This window comes from Heterocephalus glaber, unplaced genomic scaffold (assembly GCF_053883595.1).
Source record: "Heterocephalus glaber isolate CG9 unplaced genomic scaffold, H.glaber_assembly_v1.0 deba00001431, whole genome shotgun sequence".
NCBI classification, from domain to species: domain Eukaryota; kingdom Metazoa; phylum Chordata; class Mammalia; order Rodentia; family Bathyergidae; genus Heterocephalus; species Heterocephalus glaber.
This window is the reverse complement of record NW_028258295.1, coordinates 615,820-639,804: the sequence shown is the minus strand read 5'-3', so window position 1 is coordinate 639,804 and position 23,985 is coordinate 615,820. Positions and strand designations below refer to the sequence as shown.

General features: G+C 40.1%; 1 protein-coding gene across 1 annotated transcript in view; it reads right to left on the bottom strand.

The window, feature by feature from the left end:
• Positions 1 to 1,113: 1,113 nt before the first annotated feature.
• Tecta (tectorin alpha) overlaps positions 1,114 to 23,985 on the bottom strand; it is an 83,221-nt gene continuing 60,349 nt past the window's right edge. Inside the window, exons 15-24 of the mRNA XM_021249082.2 lie at positions 23,135 to 23,421; positions 21,123 to 21,403; positions 18,466 to 18,576; positions 17,080 to 17,282; positions 15,853 to 16,016; positions 15,167 to 15,415; positions 3,999 to 4,161; positions 2,906 to 2,993; positions 2,512 to 2,628; positions 1,114 to 1,965 (exon numbers count right to left, since the gene is read on the bottom strand). Of these exons, the coding sequence (XP_021104741.1) occupies positions 1,865 to 1,965; positions 2,512 to 2,628; positions 2,906 to 2,993; positions 3,999 to 4,161; positions 15,167 to 15,415; positions 15,853 to 16,016; positions 17,080 to 17,282; positions 18,466 to 18,576; positions 21,123 to 21,403; positions 23,135 to 23,421 (1,764 nt within the window). The 3' untranslated portion in view covers positions 1,114 to 1,864. The remainder of the gene's footprint in view (positions 1,966 to 2,511; positions 2,629 to 2,905; positions 2,994 to 3,998; positions 4,162 to 15,166; positions 15,416 to 15,852; positions 16,017 to 17,079; positions 17,283 to 18,465; positions 18,577 to 21,122; positions 21,404 to 23,134; positions 23,422 to 23,985) is intronic.

Sequence of the window (23,985 nt, the reverse complement as noted above, 5' to 3'; positions counted from 1 at the left end):
TAATGTGGCTTATTCCAATGACAGACAAATGAAAGATGTCATCTAAGTGAGAAAGCCAGATACAAAGAACATAAATGTGGCAAGAAAAGACCTAAATAAAAGGCTAAAAAAAAACCCCTATAGTTTAGTGATTTCTTAAGATTTTAATATAAGAATCAATAAAAAGAAGTTAGCAAGTATGTAATAACTTCATTTCCCTCTTTCATGTTTTCACTTAAAATTCATCTAAGGAACTCAAGTAAAGCAACAAATGAAATATTATTGTGTTCAACCCATACTCTATCTGATTTTGCAAACCTTAACTTCTGTGGTGTTAATGCAAATGGTATCATAGCTCATCTGACTCTTCTGAACTTGAAGTTTGGGACAGTCAAGAGTTTTGTTTTCATGTAAATAAAGAACATGCTCATGACATCAATTTCTATCACAGTAAGGATGAAATATTGTGACTCAGGTTGCATAGATGGTTTGATTTCTTCGGCCAGCTCAATGTTCAGCATTTTCCCAAAAGATCTTAGGATGCCAACCACAAGCAGATGCCTATTTTTCTCCATCAATACCAGTTGTCCTCTTGGCCACTTTGCATGTGTGACTGCTGAGACTAGCTAGAATTTGCTGGCTCTCCCAAGGAGATGGGGGCTGGGAGAACAAAGCAGCTCATGGCAGACTTTGTCTACACCCTATTTCAGCCCAGTGACATGTCCCAAGTGTTTTGACATGTAAGACAATAGCCATTGCACCATGCCCATGTTCGAGGATGCCAAGCACCTTTGCTCAACTTTTCAGAGTGCTGAGAGAAATTTTTAAAATTCTATTAATTTTAATCCAATACAACTTCAAAATAAACTTGAAGTGGGTATTGATTTGTGTTTAACCTTAAAAAGTGAGGCACTCCAGGGGTACATTTAGCAGGCCCTCTATTTTGTAGGTAATTACAATAAGTGTGTGTTTATGTGCTGCTCACAAAGGAGGATGCTGCCTGCTTCTGTACAGCAAAGCACCTTGCTGCTCCCCTAATTCTCTATAAGCACACATGACAGTAATATAACACAGCACATTAAAGCTCTGGCCCACAGCACCTGCCTGGTCCTGTGGCTGCTGATTGTTCTCTTCTGTTTTTAATCATAGTCTGGAATTTACTGTCAAAGCTTAACATCAATAAGAATGATTCCAGCCACCAAATAATGAGAATACTTGAACACAAAGTTTATTTAAGGATAAAACATGTTAAAAATTATTTGGTTGATTTGTAAAAAGAGAAAGAAGTGAGTTTAAGGGATGAAATGGGAATAAGGGTGGGGTGAGCTTCCCCATGTGGCCTTCCACCAGCATGGCAAGGTGGAGGGCCACAGGGGTGAGGAGGGGGCTTCTCATGACAGCAGAGAGCAACACATGTGTATCAGAGACCAGACACTTCCAAACATTGGGAAGATTCCTTAGAGAGAGTCAAACCTTCCAGTCATTACTTCAAAATCATCCCAACAGGCTCTCCCAGTAAAAACTGGGATCCAAAAACAGCAGTGGTTTGACAGATTTCTCTGGTCAGGTGTTAGGTCAGACTTCTATAACCAGAATTTTTCCTTTACTGGCTTTTTGTGTGAACCAAGGTTCCTAATGGCAACTGTGTGAGAATCTTAGGTATATACATCCCTGCCACAACTGGCATCCTGAAGCCCCACTGTGTACTTGGAAAGAGGAACCTGGGATGTCACTCATCTCCAGACCTCCGACTGCTGGAGGAAGGTGGCACAACCTTGAGATGCTGGACATCTTCAAATAGGTTCTGATTTAGGGACACACTCTCTTTACCCTACAGGAAGTTGAAGTAAGTAAATTACAGTACTTTATAGAGCAAATGAGTAAATTATGAGGTCACACCTGATTTATAGACAAAATGCCATAGTGAAATCTGGGTCATGATGAGAAGCAGCGTCCACACTTGAAGTTCACTTGAAGAATTAGAGGCTGTGGACAGAGAGGAACATAGTACATAGGGGAAAATGTCAGTTTGATAAGGATCTGACATCTCTGCAGCACTCAACTAAATAAAGGACATCTCATGGCCAAGAGACCACTTTATCCAAATGACCCTACCAAGGCAGCAAAGAAGTAGAATTAATTCAACCCTGAAGCGAGTCCTGCTAACCTCACAAGGTATCAGGGAAACCATGTTCTGAATTCTCTTATTTGCTGAAGCAAATACCCCAATGCCAGAATCACCCTAGTAGACTTGGTGGCTAAATTTATGACCAATATATATATATAGTACTGAAATAGTTGGATACATTTTTAAAAATATCTTTTGGGTGACAAAGCAGGGACCTCAGTTTTTGTTTTTTTTTTTTAAATGGTGCTAGAATTCCTCAGGCCTTTCTTTCATCTTTCCTTCTTCATTTCTGGAATCTTCATAGGTAAGTTGCTAACTGAGTGGGCCCCAAATACGAGTTTGTCTCCTGGGGTAAGGAATGCTCTGTCCCCTAGCTGCCTGTGCCAATGTGGAGGAGCCATTACCTTTGCAACTTCTGCCGTCTTCTTGCAGGGTCCCGGTCACACAGCTGCACAGAGGCCCATCCACCCGGCTTGTGCAAATCTGCTCACACCCCCCATTGTCCTCACACCAGTCCAGCCCTGAAAACGAGCAGTGGGTAATTAATTATAGACAGTTCCACCCTTCAATTCATATTTAAGGGAAGGCTTTAAAAAGAGGAGAGGACAAAGCAAAGCCTACTGAGTTTTTAAAAGCCAGTGAAAAGAATTTTAGGAGGGAATAGCCAGTCAGCTTCTCATACTGCTGTCCCCACTGCCACCTTCACATCCACTAGACCCACATCACAGGTGAAGCACGTCTGAGCCTTCAAATCCATTGTTTTAACAATTTTTAGTGTGTTTTAGGGAGCATACATACTTTTTCTCCTAATAGGTCCCACTGAAATGATCTGTTCTTTTGGTTCTTTTGTATAATCTGTAGCAATCCTGGAATTTTGTGGGCAATTCTGAAAGACAGAACACCAGAGGGAAAATTTCACACAATTAGGGTGATAACTTATTCTTCACCACGTTTCCACCTCCAAAAGAGGCAGTGGCTCTGGCCTCCAGCACTATTGCTGCTCAGATTAATTAGAACCAATGCATTCTTGATCATCAAGCCCACTGGGACTCTAGGTTTTATGTTGAGCAGAATTAAAAATACTCTCCACACTGGAATTAGATTCAAAGAAGCTCTCTGCTCAGGAATGAGGATTGTTGTACCTCATCAGACACTAACGTATGCCACACCATCTGTAAGTAGCTCTGGCCATAATTCACATCTTGGTTCTACAAACATAGGATAAGCAAAAAGTTGGAATGTTTAAGGGTAGAGGCCAGGTACCAGTACAATCAAATCTAAAGGATGTAGTCACACACAGTGGGGGTGCAAAGCCAGCATGGAAGAGATGCTTGGTTTGCACTTTGTCTTCATGCCACCAACCTCTCTAGGGCCACAGGCCCTGGTGTAGATCAGATGAGCTGTAGGACACTGAGTAAACTGCATTCTGAACCCAAAAGTTTTATTCCACAGTACAGTGGAGCTCAACCCAATGGTCATCAGATCAGCTCCTTGAGACTCTAGTCAAGTGACCTCAACCAGGTCAATTCTGTCCCCCAGCAAACATTTGGCAATCTGCCAAATGTTTAAGGCGTTGCGATTGGAGGATAGATGCTACTGGCATCTGATGGGTAGAAGCCAAGGATACTGCAGACATTCATTGCAAAATGTGAATAGCACCAAAGCTGAGGAGACCTGGCCCAGTATTAAGCCAAAGACCAGCAGGCATTTCAGAGGCAGAGGGGTAAATGGGCATTGTTCCATTGTTTTCTCCTTCCCAAAGGTGACTGTCCACTCCTAAATATGCATAGGTGATTACATTCAGCCACCCAACATTCCTGGTTGTCATGTTGGGAAAACCAGGACAGTGAGAAATGAGACTAAACATTCCATTTTGTATGCTCTTACTTACGATTTTACAGGAGTACTTTTCTGAATCACAAAGGGACACTGCACAGTGAAGATGAACTTCATCATAATCCCCAATGAATTTAAAAACAGTGACATGAAAGCGACAGGTGAGGGAGACTCCGTTCTCCTCAATGCCGATGGTGTTGTCTTTAATGTTCTGACACCTATTCAGAACAAATAATGGAATCTTTGCTTCACATTTTTTTCCTCACACATTAATTCACATCTTCATTTCAAAATTGTACATCTCACATAAAACCATCAGAAATGGTAAAATGACTGTGTTTGAAAGTGATCTCTGGATGGCATGAGTTTGTCATTTACTATCACTCCCTCATGGTCTGCCTTGAAAAATTGAATATCACCTTGAGTTAGTGTCTTCACTACAACTAAAAACCAAATGACTTTAAGGACTGAACTCAATTTCCCCATGCTTCAAGTCCTCAGTCCACCCCCTCATAATGCTGTGTTTTACTGATAACAATTTAACAAACATAAAATTAGTTCTTACTTCCTCCGCACTTTCCTCAATTATCAATGTTGGCAAGGGCTCTCTATTCAAACCCCAATGGGAACTCTTCCCGCACATTAAATAGGTAGGAGCTAGATGGGAAAGCAGTGTCATAGAGGATGCAGTGGGGAATCATTTTGGCAGAGGGGATTATCTCTTCTCTCAACTCTCTTCCCTCTTGTGGTATTGCACTAATATCCAGTCACAGCCCAGACATACTCAGGCACAAAGATTTTGCTTCAACTATGTAAAAGTTCCCCCAATGTATCCCACTCTCTTGTGCTCCAGCATCTTCATGGAATGTTTTCCCCAATGGAAGGTATTTTTGCTCTTCTTCGCATGCATAACTCCTGCTCTTTCCTCTGCACCAGTCTATGGCATCCTCTAGGCACATCCTGAGCAACCAGGAACTGGTAGCCTTTCCTGGATTTGCCAACAGCACCCCTTTGAGATCCTAAAGTGCAAGAATCAAGTCACCATCCCCACTGTGGTTCCAGCACACTGTACAATGTGAATATTAAAATCTTTGTTGGATGGATGAATGAATGAATGAACGGATTGTCCTGCTATGTCCAAGGTGGGCCTAAGAAGAGTCAAGAGGCTCTTTAAATGATAAAGAAGGTGATTCTTTCTTTCTTATGTTTCTTTCCCTTGAGCCCACAGGATTAAATAGCTTAGCAATAAAGGAAACTAAAAATTGAAGTTATTTTTCAGCATCCTCACACCTATTAAGTTTTGTAATTAATCTTCTAGGCAAAGAGCAAGATGATCTTCAAGACAATAGTCTCTTAAATGCCATAAAAGAAAAACTGAATGTGCCATGCTTTTCCTTATCATTCTTCATTTGGATAATCTAAATCAGCTCAAGGCTTCTTAAATGGTAGCAGCCTCTGGTCTTCACACAGACCTTTCCTCTAATTCAGACCACCAACTCTCTCCTGGGAGATGGCTTGAAGTTTAGGTAAAAGAAAAACATGCAGCAGAGTGAAGGGGCCTATGGGACAAGGGATAGCTGCCTGGGTGCCTCTCTTACAGCAAGCAAACAAGCTAAGCATGAGAACCTTTCGTCCCCTGACAAAGAACACTTGTCCTCCCCTCTGTTCAGGCACATGAAGAGAAGGTAGAAGTGGCCAGTATCTCCCTAGGCTTCTGGGATACTGTCAGAAGCTGGTGCTACCTCCACACAGCTGGCCTTCCAAAACACTAAAGTGGATCCATTTTGTTGCTCATTCATTAGAAATGAGTGTCAAGTTTTCCCATAAATTCAACAGAAAAAAAAATAATCACATCCCTCCAAGAAAGGTTAGAAGGACTGATGGATTCAAATCTTCCCAAATGACAAAGTCATTTCCCACCTAACAACAGTTTAATTTGAAGGCCTTTATTCAAACAGACCCTGGGGTAACCTGAGATTTACGAACATGCTCGCTGGATCACTCTCCCTCTCTGGGTCAAGTCCATTAAATACTATTTTAAAAATGTTAAATACCACATCATCCTTCAGAGGAGACACCAGCTCTGTAATCTCGGTTTATATTTATAGAGGGGCTCGAGTCTTAACTGTTACTTTGGGAAGGGAAGGGGAGGCAAGAAACATGGAGAAAAGGGAAGCATGCCATTAACAGCATCAATGATTGGAAGAGACCAAGTAGTCACCAAATCCCTCCCTTCATCTCCGATAAGGCTGAACACCAATTCAAAGAGACAAATGCCTTGGTGAGGACTTTGAGAAAAATTCTACAACACAGTGGCAACCCATGTTATACACCATGCCTGGTCCATTGGGGAGCTGTATGTCCTGACACCCAGGAAGATGCCTTCTCTACCCCTTGCTAGGTGGATGGCTGTGGATGAGCTCTATGCCTAACTTCTCCAAACCTGTTCCATCTGCAAAATACAACATGTCTATTATTTGTTAAGAGCCATACACCTATTGTTTTGAGGCACCATTCCTCTTGTCCCCAACACAAAGCTAATTATAGTATCCCAAACACCCCCTACCCACCACAGGGGTGGATGCTGACCCAGGCCTGGCAATTTCAGTGATGCGTTCACCAAAAGAAGGACAGACAAGTGATCCTAGACAGGTGAGTCAGGTCAGTCATATTCCTTCCTTGGAATTACCCGAGTTGGAATTTTGAATGCTCTCTCCTCAATGGTGACCATGGTATAAGTATACAAGGGCAGTATTGCTAGTGATTAAGAAGATCAATGGGTTGGGGGGGGAGGGAGGAGAGAGAGAGAGAGAGAGAGAGAGAGAGAGAGAGAGAGAGAGAGAGAAAGCAAAGATAAAAGACAGAGCAAGAAAAGTGTCCTGACAGCTACATTCACTCCTGCGATTTGGTTTTGTAACAATTAAATACCTTGCGTTTTTGCATAAGCTAATTTAAATTTGCCTCTACCAATTATAATTCTGACTAATATAGCCACTTGCTTTAAGAACTATTGCATTGGGTGATAGAATTGTTCTAAAATTAGATTTTGGTGATATTTGTGCTCCTCTGCAGATTTACTAAAAATCACTGAATTTTACACTTAAAACAAGTAAATTTCATTGCATGTAAATTATGTATGCAGTAAAGCTGTTAAGAATGAATTATTTTAGGACAACGTAGACAGCTCTCCAGGCCCTTTGCAGGAGAAATGGATGTGACTTTCTAGGCCAAGGTCCCATTCACCATATAAGCCCTGTAGAGAGGTGCGGCACAAATCAGCAGTGCACAGAAGCAGACATTGAAATGTCTACTGTTTTACATCATTTCAGGAGTTGAGTTGATTGCCATACAACAAGAGTTCTAGCTGCTTTCTCTGAGAGGTAATTGCACTTTATGTTATCCCCTTGCATTGACTTGTAAGGGAGACCTGGCACCAAGAGAATGCTTTAATGAAAACTCCATTTCAAATTGCAGAACCATTCTTTTTTTTTTTTTTTTTTTGGTACCGGGGATTGAACTCAGGTCCTTGCACTTGTGAGGCAGGCAGCAGAACCAATGAGTTTAATCCCCAGCCCCGCAAAACTATTCTTAAAAGTGTGTTTGGCTTCTAATCTCAAGTTTTTAGGACAAAGATGACAGCTCACTAGGTGCTTAGTTTGCAGCAGAACTGCATGGGGGTTTCTGGGCCAAAGCACCATTCACAATACAGGGTGGATAGAGATGTCCTGCACAAATCTGCAGTGCAGAGAGACAGACACTGACATGACTACTGTTTCACATATTTATAGTAGTGGAGTTGATTGCCATACTGCAAGAGTTCTAGCTGCTTTATCTGAGAAGTAACTGCACTTTATGTCATCCCCTTCCATTGACTTGTATGTGAGGGATGGCTCCAGGAAGGTGTTTGGATGAAAACTGCAGTTGAAAGCACAGAACCATTACTAAAAGTGTGTTTGGAAGGCCGGGAATTTAGCTCAGTGGTTCTGTCTCCTGCCTTGCAAGCGCAAGGACCTGAGTTCGATCCCAGGTACCAAAACAAAAACAAAAACATAGGAATGTGCCACAGCTCCCAGTACAGAGGAGGCTTTCGGGTCAGCATGCCACAGCTCCCAGAGCAGAGGAGGCTTCCAGGTCAACATGCCACAACTCCCAGTGCAGAGAAGGCTTCCAGGTCAGTGTACCACTACTCCCAGAGCAGAGGAGAGTTCTGGATCAATGTGCCACAGCTCCCCGGGAAGAGGAAGCTTCTGGGTTGGCATGCCACAGCTCCGAAAGCAGAGGAGACTTAGGGGTCAACGTGTCACAGCTCCTAGCACAGAAGAGGCTTGTGGGTCAATGTGTCACAGCTCCCAATGCAGACAAGGAGGCTTCCAGGCCAAACTACTACCATTCTCAGCACAGAGAAGGTGAACTGCACAGGCACCAGCAGGAACCCCCCCATCAAAATGAGAAGACACATAAACAAGCCTCAGAAGCAGACTTCCATATCATCTACAGCAACCCTAAAGGGAAACGAGATGGAACACTCTGATACTCAACCACCTGGACCCATGAACTAGCAACAAGAGGATCTGGAAAAAATGAAATCAGAAATAATTTCTCACATAACAGCAGAGATTGTGCCCATAGTGCAAGACATGATTGATAAATCTAGAGAGGACACAGATAAAAAAATAGAGGAGCTGAGGAACATGATGGAATCACAACATAGGAAACAAATGGAATATATAAAACAGATGCAAACAGATTTCCAGGAGATTAAAAACTCCATTGACAGTCTATGCAGCAGAATGAGCCAATGTGAGGACAGAATTTCAGATATAGAAGACAAGATTGTAATTAATGACCAGGAAAAGAAAAATTTCTTTAAAATTGTAAGGGACCATGAGAAATCAATTCAGCAGCTGCTAGATGATGCAAAGAAGAATAACATAAGACTGACAGGAGTCAATGAAGAAACAGAAGAGAGTGCAGATGACATTAAAAAACTGTTCACAGAAGTGATGGCAGAAAACTTCCCAAGCAGGGGAAAAGAACTTGACATACAGGTAAGCGAGGCATATAGGACTTCAATTAGCCTTGATCAAAAAAATCTACACATAGGCATATAATTCTTCAGATTCCAGAAACCCAGCAGAAGAACAAAGTTCTACAAGCAGTTAGAGAAAAGAAACAAATCACATACAAAGGAAAGCCCATCAGAATCACAGCAGACTTCTCAATGCAAACCCTCAAGGCAAGAAGAGCTTGGAGTGATGTATTTCAAGCCCTAAACAAAAACAACCTCCAACCCAGATTGATGTACCCTGCAAAACTATCTTTCAAAATTGATGGAGAAATAAGATACTTTCATGACAAAGATCACCTTAGGAACTTCGTGAATACCAAACCAGCACACCAAAAATTTTAGAAAAAATCCTAGGAAAAGACAATGAGGATCACAACCCCAGGAAGCACAGCCAAATGAATCCATCAGGCACAATAAAAAATTAAATGCAAAGGGGGAGAATCCAACAAAAAGAAAAAGTCATGACAATGATAACTCAATATGTATCAGTTACAGCCATCAATGTTAATGATCTCAACTCACCAGTCAAAAGAAACAGACTGGCAGAATTGGTCAAGAGGCAAGATCCAACAATGTGCTGCATACAAGAAATACACTTAAATCAAAAAGAAACTCATAGATTGAAAGTTAAAGGGTGGAGAACAATACTCCATGCAATAGAAACATGAAAAAAACCAGGAGTAGGTATCCCCTTTGAAGACCAAGTGGATTTCAAACCCACACTGATAAAGAGAGAAAAAGAAGAACACTACATCCTTGTAAAGCGAACAATCCAATAGGAAGAGATGACAATCATAAATATCTATGCACCAAACACTAGTGCACCCAACTATATAAAACAAATACTAACGGACATGAAAAATCATATAAGCATTAATACAATAGTAGTGGGGGATCTCAATACCCCATTGTCACAAATAGAGAGATCAACTAGACAAAAAACAAGCAACAAAATACTAGAATTCAATCAAACTCTTGAGCAAATGAACTTAACAGATGTTTACAGAGTCTTCCATCCCACAAAATCAGAATACACATTCTTTTCATTCATTATTTTCATGGGTTGTTCTCCAAAATAGACCATATACTTGCTCATAGAACATACTTTGGTAAGTGCAAAGGAATTGAAGTTATCCCCTGTATATTATCAGACCATAGTGCAATGAAATTGGAGATCAATAGCAAAAGAAACTGCAAAAATTACATAAACAGATGGAAATTGAACAGCACAGTTCTGAATAACCAATGGGTCACAGAAGAAGTTAAAGAAGAAATCAGACAGTTCCTTCAATTAAATGACAATGACAGTACAACATATCAGAATCTATGGGGCACAATGAAAGCAGTCTTACGAGGGAAATTCATAGCAGTGAATACGCATATTAGGAAAACAGAATGAGCCCAATTAAACAACCTGATGCTGAACCTCAAGCTTCTAGAAAAAGAAGAGCAGGACAAACCCAAAACCCATAGAAAGGAGGAAATTATAAAGATCAGGGCAGAAATCAATGCAATGGAGACTTAAGAGAATGATACAAAAAATCAATGAAGCCAAGAGTTGGTTCTTCAAAAGAATCAACAAAATCGACAAACCCTTAGCCAACTTTATCAGGAAAAGGAAAGAAAAGGCCCAAATCCATGCAATTAGGAATGAAAAGGGTGAAATGACAACAGACCCAGCAGAAATCCAGAGGATCATGAATACCTACTTAAAGAAACTGTACGCCAATAAGATGGAAAACACAGAAGAAATGGACAGATTCCTACATACGTATGAATTACCAAAGTTGAACAAAGAAGACCTAAAAATTCTAAACAGCCCAATATCAATCAATGAAATAGGAAACATAATTAAAATCTTACCGACTAAGAAAAGCCCAGGTCCTGATGGCTTCACCACTGAATTCTAGAAGACATTTAGAGAGGAACTACTGCCACTACTGTTTAAACTCTTCAATGAAATTGAAAGAGAAGCAATAGTCCTGAATTCATTCCTGGAAGCAAGCATCACCTTGATCCCCAAAGAAGGGAAAGACCCAACCAATAAAGAGAATTATAGGCCAATTTCACTAATGAACATAGATGCAAAAAATCCTTATAAGATACCAGCAAATAGAATGCAGAAGATCATACACCCTGACCAAGTGGGATCCATCCCAGAGATGCAGGGGTGGTTCGACACACACAAATCAATCAATGTAATACACTATATCAATAGAGCCAAGGACAAAAAACAGATGATCATCTCCATAGATGCAGAAAAAGCATTTGACAAAATCCTACATGCATTTATGATAAAAACCATACAAAAAAATAGAATAGACAGTCTCTACCTCAATCTGATAAAAGCCATCTATGAAAAACCAACAGCCAATATCATACTAAATGGTCAAATACTGAAATCCTTCAAACTAAAATCAGGAACAGGACAAGGATGCCCACTATCACCACTCGTGTTCAATATAGTCTTGGAAACATTAGCCATGGCAATTAGACAAGGGAAAGAAATAAAAGGAATAAAGAGAGGAAATGAAGAAATGAAACTGTCATTATTTGCAGATGAAATGATACTTTATGTAGAAGATCCCAAGAACTCCACCAAAAGTCTTCTAGACTTAATAACCAACTTCAGTAAAGTAGCTGGATGCAAGGTCAACACACAAAAATCAGTAGCTTTCCTTTACACAAACAACAGACTCACTGAGACAGAAATAGGGCAAGTAATTCCTTTCACAATAGCATCCAAAAAACTGAAATACCTAGGAATCAAACTAAAGAAATCAAAGACCTCTTCTCTGAAAACTATAGCACTCTGAAAAGAGAGATTGAAGATATCAGAAAATGGAAAGATAGCCCTTGCTCCTAGGTAGGAATAATCAACATAGTGAGCATACTTCCAAAACTGCTATGTAGATTCAATGCAATCCCAATTGAGATCCCAGCAGCATACTTCACAGACCTTGAGAAAACAATCCAAAAATTGATTTGGAACAAGAAGCGACCCAGAATAGCAAAAGCAATTCTAGGTAACAGAGATATGGCAGGGGGTATCACAATCCCCAACTTGAAACTATACTACAAAGCTATGGTGATAGAAACAGCATGGTACTGGCAAAGAAACAGAACTGAGGACCAGTGGAAAAGATTACAAGATGCAGAGACACTCAGCCACCTCATCTTTGACAAAGGAGCCAAATACTCTCACTGGAGGAAAGATAGCCTCTTTAATAAATGGTGCTGGAGAAACAGGGTTTCAACTTGCCAAAGATTAAAACTAGACCTATATCTCTCACCATGCACTAAACTAAAATGGAAATAGATTAAAGATCTAAATATTAAAACAGAAACGCTGAACCAGCTTGAACAGAGTTTTGGTAGAACTCTTGAAGACACTGGTGTGGGAAAAGATTTTATGAACAAAACCTCAGTTGCCTGTGAACTGGCACAAACAATCAACAAGTGGGATCTCTTCTTATTAAAAAGCTTCTGCACAAGAGAAACCACCAACAGAGTGAAGAGACAACCCACAATGTGGGAAAAAATTGTCACCTGCTATTCCTTAGAGAAAGGTCTGCTATCTACAATCTATGAAGAAGTTAAAAAAAATCCGACCTCCCAAATTTAAAGACCCAATCCAAAAATGGGCATCTGAAATGAACAGACATTTCTCACAAAGAAGTAGAAATGGCAAATAAACATATGAAAAAATGTTCAACATCATCAGTCATTCGAGAGATGCAAATGAAAACAATGCTGAGATTCCACCTCGCCCCAGAAAGAATGGCTGCTATCATGAAATCAACCAATAACAAATGCTGGCGGGGCTGTGGGAAAAAAGGAACACTGCTCCATGGCTGGTGAGAGTGTAGACTGGTGCAACCACTGTGGAAATCAGTATAGAGATACCTCAAAGAACTAGGACTGGAAGTCCAATTTGACCCAGCTCTTCCCCTGCTGGGGATCTTCCCCAAAGAATTAAAAGAATCCTACCACAGTGATATATGTGTGCCCATGTTCATAGCAGCACAGTTTGTAATAGCTAAAACTTGGAAACAGCCCAAATGCCCATCAACTGGAGACTGGATAAAGAAAATGTGGTTTTTTAATAAAGTGAAGTACTACTCAGCCATAAAAAATGAGAAATTAGAGACATTTATTGGTAAATGGATGGACATTGAAGCTATACTCTTAAATGAAATAAATGAGACACACATGTAAATATCGAATAGTTTCTCTAGTGTGAGAAACTGAAAGTGTAAATAAGAACTAAAAGGTATAATAGATAATGTGAAATAGGAAGAAAAGGGGCAAAGGGGAAGGGGTAGGGGAAAGGAAAGAAGGGAATGGAATTAATATGAGAAAATGAAAAAAAGGAAACAAAGTCTCTGTAAATAGGGAGGCATGGAGGGGTTGAAGGGAGGGCAGGGTAAGGGGGAAAAAAATAAGAACCAAGAGTATGTAAAGGTACAAATTTCCAATGATGAATATCATTATATTGTATACCTAAAACGTACCAATAAAAGGATATATAGTTTAAAAAAATGAAATATTGTAAAACTTATTATTATATGCATAAATTGCCTGACATAATCATTAAGTGATTTTTAAAAATTAAAATAATTATTCTTATTGTTTTTTGGTCTAAATTCTTTTCTTCTCATTTATTCATTCATTTATTCAGTAAATGTTGTGGTGTAACCAATATGTTTCAGGAAATAAATGAAGTGGTAGGCATATGTAGTGGTGAATAAAAAGAAACTTATTGAGCTTGTAGGCCATTCTGGTGTGATGGTTTATACCTAGATGTCCTCCTAAAGCCTCGTGGGATCACAGGTAGGACCTTCGGAAGGTGACTGGATTATAGGGGCTTATAGATGATTTGTTAGGAGGTTGGGTATGGTTGGAAGAGGCCGGTCAATGTGACCCGGAAGGTTATCTCTCCCTTCCTGGTTCCTCCCTTGACTCTCTCTGCTTTCTGTCCACCATGGTGTGAGCAGCTTTTCCTCTGCCATGCTCCTCTGCCTTGCTGTTCTGACTTTGAACTGAAACATGAGCCAGAATAAATGTCTCCTTCCTTCAGCTGTAGGTGACAGGTACTTTGTCCTGGTGACTAAGACATACTGTATGTCTTATCCACAGTTTTACTTTCTACTGTTTCCATCAACAGTATGAAAATATTAAATGAAAAATTCCAGAAATAACTCATAAATTTGAAATTGCATGCCATTCTAAATAGCATGAGGAAATTTTGTGCAGTCTCACTCTATCCTTCTAGGACATGAATCTTTTTTTGCCCAGTGTATGCCTGTTGTGTATGCTACCTGATTCTAGTCACTTAGTAGCCATCTACTGTTGTGGTATTTGAGTGCTTGTGTTCAAGTGACCCTTATACGTAGTCTCACACCACACACAATGCCTGCATCCCATGCCTCCTTAATTTTATTAGGTCAGCCCCGCATCATCTCACATTGTCATGAGAAGATGAAGGGTGAGAATAGTCCAGCAGGATTTTAAAAGATTATGTTCATATAGCTTTTATTACAACATATTGTTATAATAGTTCTATTTTATCATTGTTTTAGGTGTTAAACTCTTACTGAGCCTAATTCATAGATTAAACTTTATCACACTTATATAGGAAAAAACAGCATACATAGGGTTCAGTGCTCTCCATGGTTTTAGGCATTTACTGAGGATCTTGGAATGTGCTTCCCTCAGATAAGAGGGGGACTACTGTATTCTAATTTCTGTTTTCTTTTGATAGATGGCCTTAGTCACTCTGATTGCATTCTTTCATTTACAAAATTCCACATTCCTTTTGAATTGAAGGTTAAAGTATCAGGACAAAATACCACCACCACCCTCCCTTGTGATCACAATGAGAACAAAGCATCTTGTAGTAAGTGCCACAGGACTTGAGGATTTGCCATTGACTTGGTGTATGGCAATAAAGCAAGTTGCTTGATTTCATCTATAAATATAAATGAGGCTTATAAAACCTGCTTCATAGATTATGGAAATTAGATTAACTTTCCACTACAAAATGCTGGTTCTGAAGGTGTCAAGAAATGCAAGCTCCTATTCCTTTCCCTAAAAAATAATGTAGACAATGTATACTAAAAACTCTGAGACTCATCAGTCAAAAAGCTACTCACCCTCCTTCAATGATGAAGTATCGGAGTTTGTCATTGCTGTCTCGGGAAGGGGTAGCATAGCATTTGTTGAGTGTGAGGATCAAATGGGTGGAATCAGCCCCAACTACAAAGACCCCTACATACAGCACATCTCGGGTAGTCAATACTACTTCACCCTGGCGATAAGGATGTTTGTAGGAGGCATTTTTGTAGAGCGCCATCTTGGTAGTGAAGCTGCCTTCTTGGGTTGGAACTGTCAGGTTAATGACACTAAAACAGAAATAGTCATGAGGGAGGGAATGGAAAAAAACCTGCCATTTTTCAACCTGAGAAAAAAGAAGCAAGGCAAAGCATGTAGTAGTAAAGTCCTTGTGCTGTCCAATATGGTACCATCTAGGTGCAAGGGGTTTATACTTTAATAAAATTAAGTTAAATGGAATAAAAAATTCAATTCCTCAGCCCCTTGAGCCACATTCCAAGTGTTCAGTGACCACATGTAGCTACTGTATTGACTAGTTCAGATATGGAACATTTCCAACATCACAGAAAATTCTATTGATCAATGCTGGTCTAAAGCATTTAGGTTCAGGAAATAGGAATTATATTTTCCCTAGTGCTTCAAAGGTAAATGCGATAAGTTTTGATTATGCTAACCTTAACTGTCAAGGAAAGACAAAGCAATAAGCATAGCCCATACAATCTTTTACCTTAGCATAGGCTTCACCACAGAATCCAAGGAGATCTTGATATCCAGCTCATAAGCACAAGAAAATTCCACATTGATTGTGCGGTCCCTTGTGATAATGTTTCCTGTATTGTTGGCACTTTCGATCCAGATTGTGTTTTTATACATGATATGAGTGCCATTGGACTGCAGACCAAGGAGAGGTCAGAAATCATTAAATCTGGGAGTGAGAATGTGGCTTGCATTTTATATCCATATCCCGGAAAGTGGAGAAATGGCTTCATTCCATATATAATCCAGAGGCCAGTATAAATCAATGTGAAGCTAGCCTCAGCATTTACTGGGGGGAAAAGTACTACAATGGATGTCAACAGTACCCTTCAGTCTGATAACCTTGAATACCCACAGAGGGTAGATTCCATGTCCCACTGAATTCTAACTACCACCAACCCCCAGTTATCTATGGGAACCTGAGCCAGGGAAGCATGAAATATTGCCATTGTGAGGTAATATAAATTGAATTGAAAATTCTTAACTCAAAATCTCTCTTCCACCAAACCTTTTACCACACACCTATAAGAAGCAAAATGAGTGTGAGAGTTTCAGCTCCTTATTCCTATCACCTTCTGATGAAAGCATTAATGAGCAGAGTCATGAATAAAAGACACACCACAGGAAGATCAAGAAGAGAAGCAAGATGCTTTGCTAATGCATATATCAGAAAATCTGACACTAGAAGTTGGGACCATGCTATACTTTGCTAGGCTGTTAAATGATGTTTGGGATATCCTTACTACCCAATATAGCCAAGCCAAGGTATATTTACCCAAAAGGACAATAGAAACCTAAGAAGGGCAACAACGATCTGGAAGATACACAGAACAAATGATGACAGCAGGCATCACAGAGGAAGGAAAGAAACATAATTTATTGTGCTCTTTCAGTTCAATCAACTATTTAGCACCAAATGATGGCTGCCCCTGCTGTCTTTTATTTTTTACATACCTTTTGCTGTTCTCCAAAGAGCATATTTCTTTTTTCTTTCTTTCTTTCTCTTTTTTTTTGGTACTGGATATCGAACTCGGGACCTTGCACTTTCGAGGCAGGCGGCAGAACCACTGAGCTAAATCCCCGGCCCCCAAAGAGCATATTTCTAACTAGACCACCCTGATTTAGGGACAATCAATGTGCAAACACCAGAAGCTGTCACTTCCTCTGCCAGGTGCTCTTTCCTGACCCATTTTCTCACCTGCACAATATTTCCACAATTCCCTTTGGTGTTGTTGATCTGAAAGGAGATAAAATCCTCTCCCTCGATGTGGGAACACTGTCTGTCATTGATCCTCACACCCTCTCTCTCAAAGCCGAGCTGAAAGAGTTTGCATTTCGATATGGACACTTCCATCTGAGCTGCCTTACAAGTCACCTCTGCGTCGATGATGTCGTGAGAGTCTGTGAAAACAGTTATTACAAAACCAATTGGTGGGCGTCAGTCTTGCCACAGAGGTGGGAAGAGGCATCCCACTGCCATTCTTTTTAGAGGCAAAAGATCTCTACTCAGACTGTAAGCATTTCTCATTAAGCTTTGATCACACCAAATGAATATTTTAATTCATTCAAAGCAATAACACAGTAGAGGCTCATTAAAAAGACAAAAATACTAATAAAATGCATTTTGTCTTTTCTTTGTAACCCAGGCCTTCCTCCTCCACACACTGGGAGACAGCTTCTTTCCTGTAAGTGACATACAGAATCTGGCACATTCTGGCCTGCCTAAGCAGCACACCTGAGTTAGAGCAGCACTAGCCTGGTCATACCCAAAGCCCTGGCTGAATCCAGCTCAGAAGAACCTCCTGAGTCCCAGGCAAGCACCAGGAATTGACACAGTGATACACCAGTTGACATTTTCTCTGAGTATATAAACTCCCAATAAAAAGCACTATAGAAACAGAGAGAAATATGTTTATCTGTCTAGGTGACACAGCTGTCCCTCCTATGGAGCCTTTTAGTTAATTAGACTTCCGTTCTCAAATGATGTCAAATTTAGCACATCTTTGAGGTGCTTGGTTTAAGAAAAGGTGTGGAGCTGCATAGCAGCTCACTTTCAGGCTGACATCCAGGTAGGCTCAGACTGATAAACTACAGTTAGGAACAAAACCAAGAGTCCTAGTGATTAGTTGCTTGTTTCAGACATTTTAGTTGCATCTTCAGGACCAAAAAGCTCAGGGCCAGAGAAAGCTGGCTTTCCTCCAGGCTTCAGAGACCTGGCCCTTTCCTCTGAATTTCTTCCTGTTGGTATCAAACCAACTTTCTAATGAGCCTAAAAGATAGACTTGGATCTTTGATGTTCAACATGGCTTCTGATGAAACTGGTTGATTCCATTCATATACTGTACAAATTTGAGTGTTACAGTGTATTAAAGAAAAGGATGTAGCCATGAAGAAATGAATATTAGCCTACTTCAAAGTGGTCAGATTGCCTCTTTGTTCTGCTTCAATGTTCTTGAAAGCTTTATTTGGGTTTCTAACCAATGGAGTGGGACACATTAAAGTCCTTCCCTGGCTGTCCTGCACCACCACTGCCAGGCCTGCCTCCACAGCCCCTTCAGGGTGAGAGGTGGCACTCATCACTCACTGTTTCCATAGGGTGGTGGCTCAATGCAGCCACACAGCTCTCTTCCATTGTCCAGCTCACAGGTTCGATTGGGACAGTCCACCCCCACACAGGGATCTTCAACCACTCCTGCTAAAAAGGAAAACACGCAGAAACATGCACAACATGATTTTCACACCCACACACAGTGGCATTTGGTTCCACACAGGATTCGCCACTTTAGTCCAACTGGATATGCTCATATGGCAGCTCCAAGTTCCAAGACAAGGTGGCCTTCCAGAAAACAATAGCAATAGCTAGTAGTAAATGCTTGTAAGGGCCTGACACTGAGACTCAGGCTTCAAGTGAATTAGTGCATTTGACTTTCATAAATAATCCTCAAGCTAAGTATCATACCCCCATTTCAAAGCTAATATTTATTGCAGATCACCATGAAAGTACCCGGCAAGACAGAATACACAGACATTCTTCCCTGCCAAAGTATGGCATGATTACTGCACCTGCTTTGGCATATTGTAGTTGCTCAAATTTCTCTCTTTATAGCTATATAAAGAGTAGGTTTCCAAACATTTATCTCTATATTTCAGCACCCAGCCACCTCATAGTTAGTCCTCAATAAATATTTTATCAATAATGAAAATTTCAGGACCAGTATAATCCCAGAGGGGTTCTCTATAACCTGTGTAAGGACTACTTTGGTTCATTCTCCATAAACATCTACTTGATTTAAAAAAAAAAAAAAGAATCAAAACCTACACATAATTCACCAGCACTGGCCTAACAGCCGTGTTTTGTCAAAAGGGTAGAACTATAAGTAAAATATATTTGCAAGTGTATACAATATATCACATCCATGTTATTAGAAACAATATTTCTGTAACAGACTGCCCACAAGTATTCTGCACCTCTATTGGAGATAAACTAATTTAGAGCATTTTCTTTAAGAGGAATTTTTAAATTTAAATTTAGTCTTTATAAATTCTTTATTTAAAGAATCTCTTTCTTGTCAAGATAACTATCACCATGGTTAGTGCTAAAGAAACAAATGTTCAGCATTGCTAAGTTAGCACAGAGAATTTTTAAAAAGTGAATTTAAAAAGAATACAAAATTTCATTTAGGAATGAACTGAAGCAATCTGCTGTACATCATGGTAATAGTTAATAACAGTATATTCATGTGTAGTATACCTGAAAAGACTAAGGGAGTAGGTTTTAAGCATTCTCAACACAGATATAGTTGCATGCAGAGAAAAAGAGGAAAAACAAAATACAGCACCATACACCTCATCTGACTCTGCTGCCACAGCCCTCTGGTAAATAAGTAATTGAGGTAGAACATGGATGGCTTACTGCCAGCCTGTCTTAATTTCTGGGAAGCCATCAGCATCACGTAGACATATTTATTTGTAAAGACTTCCTGTTATTAAGACCCTTTCACTCATTCAGTGTGTTCAGCATATAACACAGTGCCAAGCACACAGCAGCCAGTCAGTGAATGGTGCGGCTAATTAACACAGTATGAGAACAACTCAGGGAAATTACAGAGAGAAAGTGTAGAGTTTAGAATCCACAGGAAGAGAAGAAAAATTCTCATTTAAAATAAAATGGTCCATCTGCCAACTGGTAATCAAGATATTCTCTTAAACAAAGGGAAATTTTGAGTTTAATATATATATATAATATATTATGTATTATATATATTCCAGATAATTTTCAAAGTTCAGAACACTTCATTTTAAAGTTATGTGAAGTATTTCTTCTTAATGCAGCAGAGTAAAATATTAAAACATTTCTGTAGATTTTCAACAGACTAGCAATATGCTTAACACTTTTCTAAATCACCAAATATATATTTTAATTAGTTACAATGTTTTTAGATTCCAAATTTGTACACTCCTACACTTGATCGGGTTTAGTCTATAAATGTGTGTATGGAATAGGCCTGTATGCACACTGGTACCTGTATATACACATAGGATGGGTGTTGTATTTCTGGGTACAAACACACATTCTGTTGATCATAGTATCACACTGCATTAATGGGAATGGCCACTTATGTATGGACACACATGTATGTATATGGCAAGTTTATATGTGTTTTAATACATTTCTGTCCATCTATTTGATTAACACAGAAAGAAAATGAATAATGGACATACCAAAGACAATGAAATAATTTTCTTAACTACACAAAAAACCCCACAAGAATCTACAGGTCTTTATTTTACTATCTAGTTTATGGGATCCCTTTATAAATCCAACTGCAGCTTCCTTCCAACTGGCAGATAAGCCAGCTCAATTTCAATTCACCTTGCCACTTGCCATATACATCCCATCTCTGATATGGGCTGTGAATCATGTCAAAGAAACCAAGAGAGTTGTGTTTTTGAACTAACATCAATCAAGAGTCTTATACTATGTCTCTTTGCTCCTGCAACCAAGAGACCCTCATCTTCCCAAGTTTGTTGTTTGTTTGTTTGTTTGTTTGTTTTTCAGATTCCATCACTGGTCAGGTGGGGTAGGCTGCCCTGGGAATGCTCCTCATTGAATCTCTACTGAAACTCCCTACTCTCTACCCCTGGAGGCAGATCAGTAAGAAAATATGAAGAGGACCAGTCATCTCTAGATAAAGCAGTACTATCAGCCAAGAATCCACAGAAATAAAATAATTCTCTTACAGCAATTTTCCTTCTCAATCCACTCTGTGCTGAGGATGCCGAAGGAGCGACAGGCCTCCCCATAGGCAGCCAGGGAGCCACACAGCTGGAACTTCTTGTAGTTGTAGCAGCCATCCAGGTAGCAGGACTCATAGAAGGGGAGGGGATCGAGGAGCCCATAGCAGGGCTGGAAGAAGCCCTTCATGTCAGTGAGCTTCAGGCAGTAGCCATCGCCCTGCATCGTCTGGATGTGCACATTGTCGCATGTGGCTGTGTACTGTGAGAACTGCAGCTCGTTGCAGCTGGGGGCAAAAGGACTGGTCAGAATAAGTGAAGCAAAAACAACTATCTGAGATCTCCTGCGGAAGGTAGGACCACACTGGACGTGTGTGCTAGCATTATATGGCAATTCCCATGACAATTAGCTGCATGACCTTCAGGATGTCAGTCAGGTAACAATGGTCTCCATTTATCCATGTAAGAAAGTAAAACAGTAATCCCTATTGTTTATATAACTGGGATACAGTAGAGGTAAAATAAAATAATGGACTAATAACCAAAGTGCCACACAAAAGGCAGATATTGATATAATAACCATTAATACTTTGTTATAACCATTGATATCTTTGATATAATAACCATCGATAGCTATGGACAGGATAACCAATAGCAACAGCAATAGATAGTTGGCAGAATTAAAGATTTGAAAGGTAATCCAGGAGCCTTGTAAACCAGTTCTAGTTTAGCTATCAGAGACTAAAAGTAAGCTTTCCCAAAGCTGGTGTCAAACTGGTGATAGTTTATAAAAGAAAACAAAAGGAAAGAAAGGAAGGAGAGAAAGGAGGGGGAAAAGTCTAAGCAGAATCACAAATTTTCAAGAGAAAGTTGAATTTTGCTTATCATTGGAAGACCCATAATGCCTTAAATGTCCAATTCTGTCTTCTTTCTAAAGACTTATTTTATTTTTGGTGGTGCTGGGGATCAAACCCAGGGCCTCATGCTTGTTGGCCAGGCTCTCTACCACTAAGCTGCACCCTCAGCCCAAGGCTGTCTTCTTTCTATGTATGAGTCACTGAGTGCCATTCCAGAGAAAGCATCAAATTAGGAAATCTGTAGTCTAGTGCTGGCTTGCCACTTCCCAGGCCCCCTCATGTAAATAAGCCATTGTCTTAGCTTCTGTTTCACCAAGGAGAGGAACACACTGGGCTAGATATTGTCCAAGGTTCTTCCCAGCTCTGCATCCCATAATTCACAGGATAATCTAACATATAATGCATATTCTGTTTACACTTGGGCCAGGGTCAAAGAGGGCTTACACCATCCTTTCTTCAACTATGTATTTACCTGATATCTTGCATATAAAGCAAAAGGAGTTTGAGCCATTGTACAAGCAAAGGAATACCAGAAAAGAGAAGCCCATCTATAGTTCCAGAAAGGACTCAATATAATTCCACAGACCAGAGGAATCCTAAATTAAAAACGTTTGGAATAACTTGTTTAGCTCATTTATTTCAGCTACCCTGAGGTGGGGCTGATAATAACCTTGATGACACTTATATTTTTGAAAAGCCTTTGCTGATTCCTAACAACTTCTGCCTGCACCATCCCAATCAAATCTTCTAGTAAAAGTCAAGGTCACTTAATTAGGCCTAGCACTAGGGAGCAAAGGGCTGCCTTCCTTCTTCTGAGTCAACTCCTAATTCTTCCTCCAGCAAAGGGCAGCTAGGTCTCAGGTGGGCACCTGGTCAAAGCTTCAGAGTTCTAGTCCTGGGTACACTCTTCTGTTTAGCTGATGGGCTGGATGGCAATGATCATTTAGTCATATTGTCTAAGCCCAGTTCCTTCCTCAGAAGTTCAAGAAATTTCTGGGGTCATTGATATGCCTATTTGCAGCATCAAAACTCCAAAGTCATGCTCTGTAGGAGAGGAAGGGTGACGGAGGTCGAGGGAAGTGCACTCCTCATTAACACCTCCCCTGGATGTGGGAAGATTGGAGTCATCCCACTAGTGGTTTAAACTGTACACTGGCTCACCTCTTCTGCATACCATTGGTTTTCCAGCTCTGAGCTAGCACCACACTGCTCACCACCGGCTTTCCCCGCAAGGTCACATAGTCATCAGTCAGGTCCCCATTGAAGTTGCCACAGAGACCACACACTTTGTTCTGTAGCCTCTCGCTGATGCTGATTTTAATGACGTTGAAACCATTGTAATATATCTGGATGTCAGGGCTGGTGTCTATCACCAGAAACCCCTCACTGCTGTAGATTTTGGTTGCCAAACCAGTTATAAATGGAACATTCACTTGGGTGCCATTCACCTATTGAAGGAGGAGAAAAGGAAGTGATTACCCCCGTATTCTCCATGGTTCCCCTAAAAGAAGAAAACTATGGAGCAGAAGAGGGAGAGGACAATGAAAGAGACAAAAATTTTAGAACCATATAAATCATAATCAATGAGTGGATATGTGTGTAAAACTTTCTGTAGTATAAACCAATGACTGAAAATGGCATCCTAATCCTGTACACAGTTAAAATGAGCCTGGGAAACACTGCCATGTTTATTGCTTTCTTGTTTATAATCTTCAAACTTGAGTCTTCCCTCCCATCCCCGAGGTCCGATAGGCACAGTATTTTCTGCATTTGTCATTTTCCTGCTTTATAACATTTTCTTTTCTTAGCCCTTGGGGCAGAATATAATGTATATTTCCTGTACTTACAAAGTAAATTGTTTTTTCCCCCTACAGGTTATTAGTAATTTTTGTTTCATAAAAAAGCAGATGCCTTTTTTAAAAAAATGCCTTTGCTATTTTGGCTAGCTTGGGATATTTTGTTCAGCAACAATATCAATTTTGCTATCTCGAGTGGATACTTTCACTTTCTTG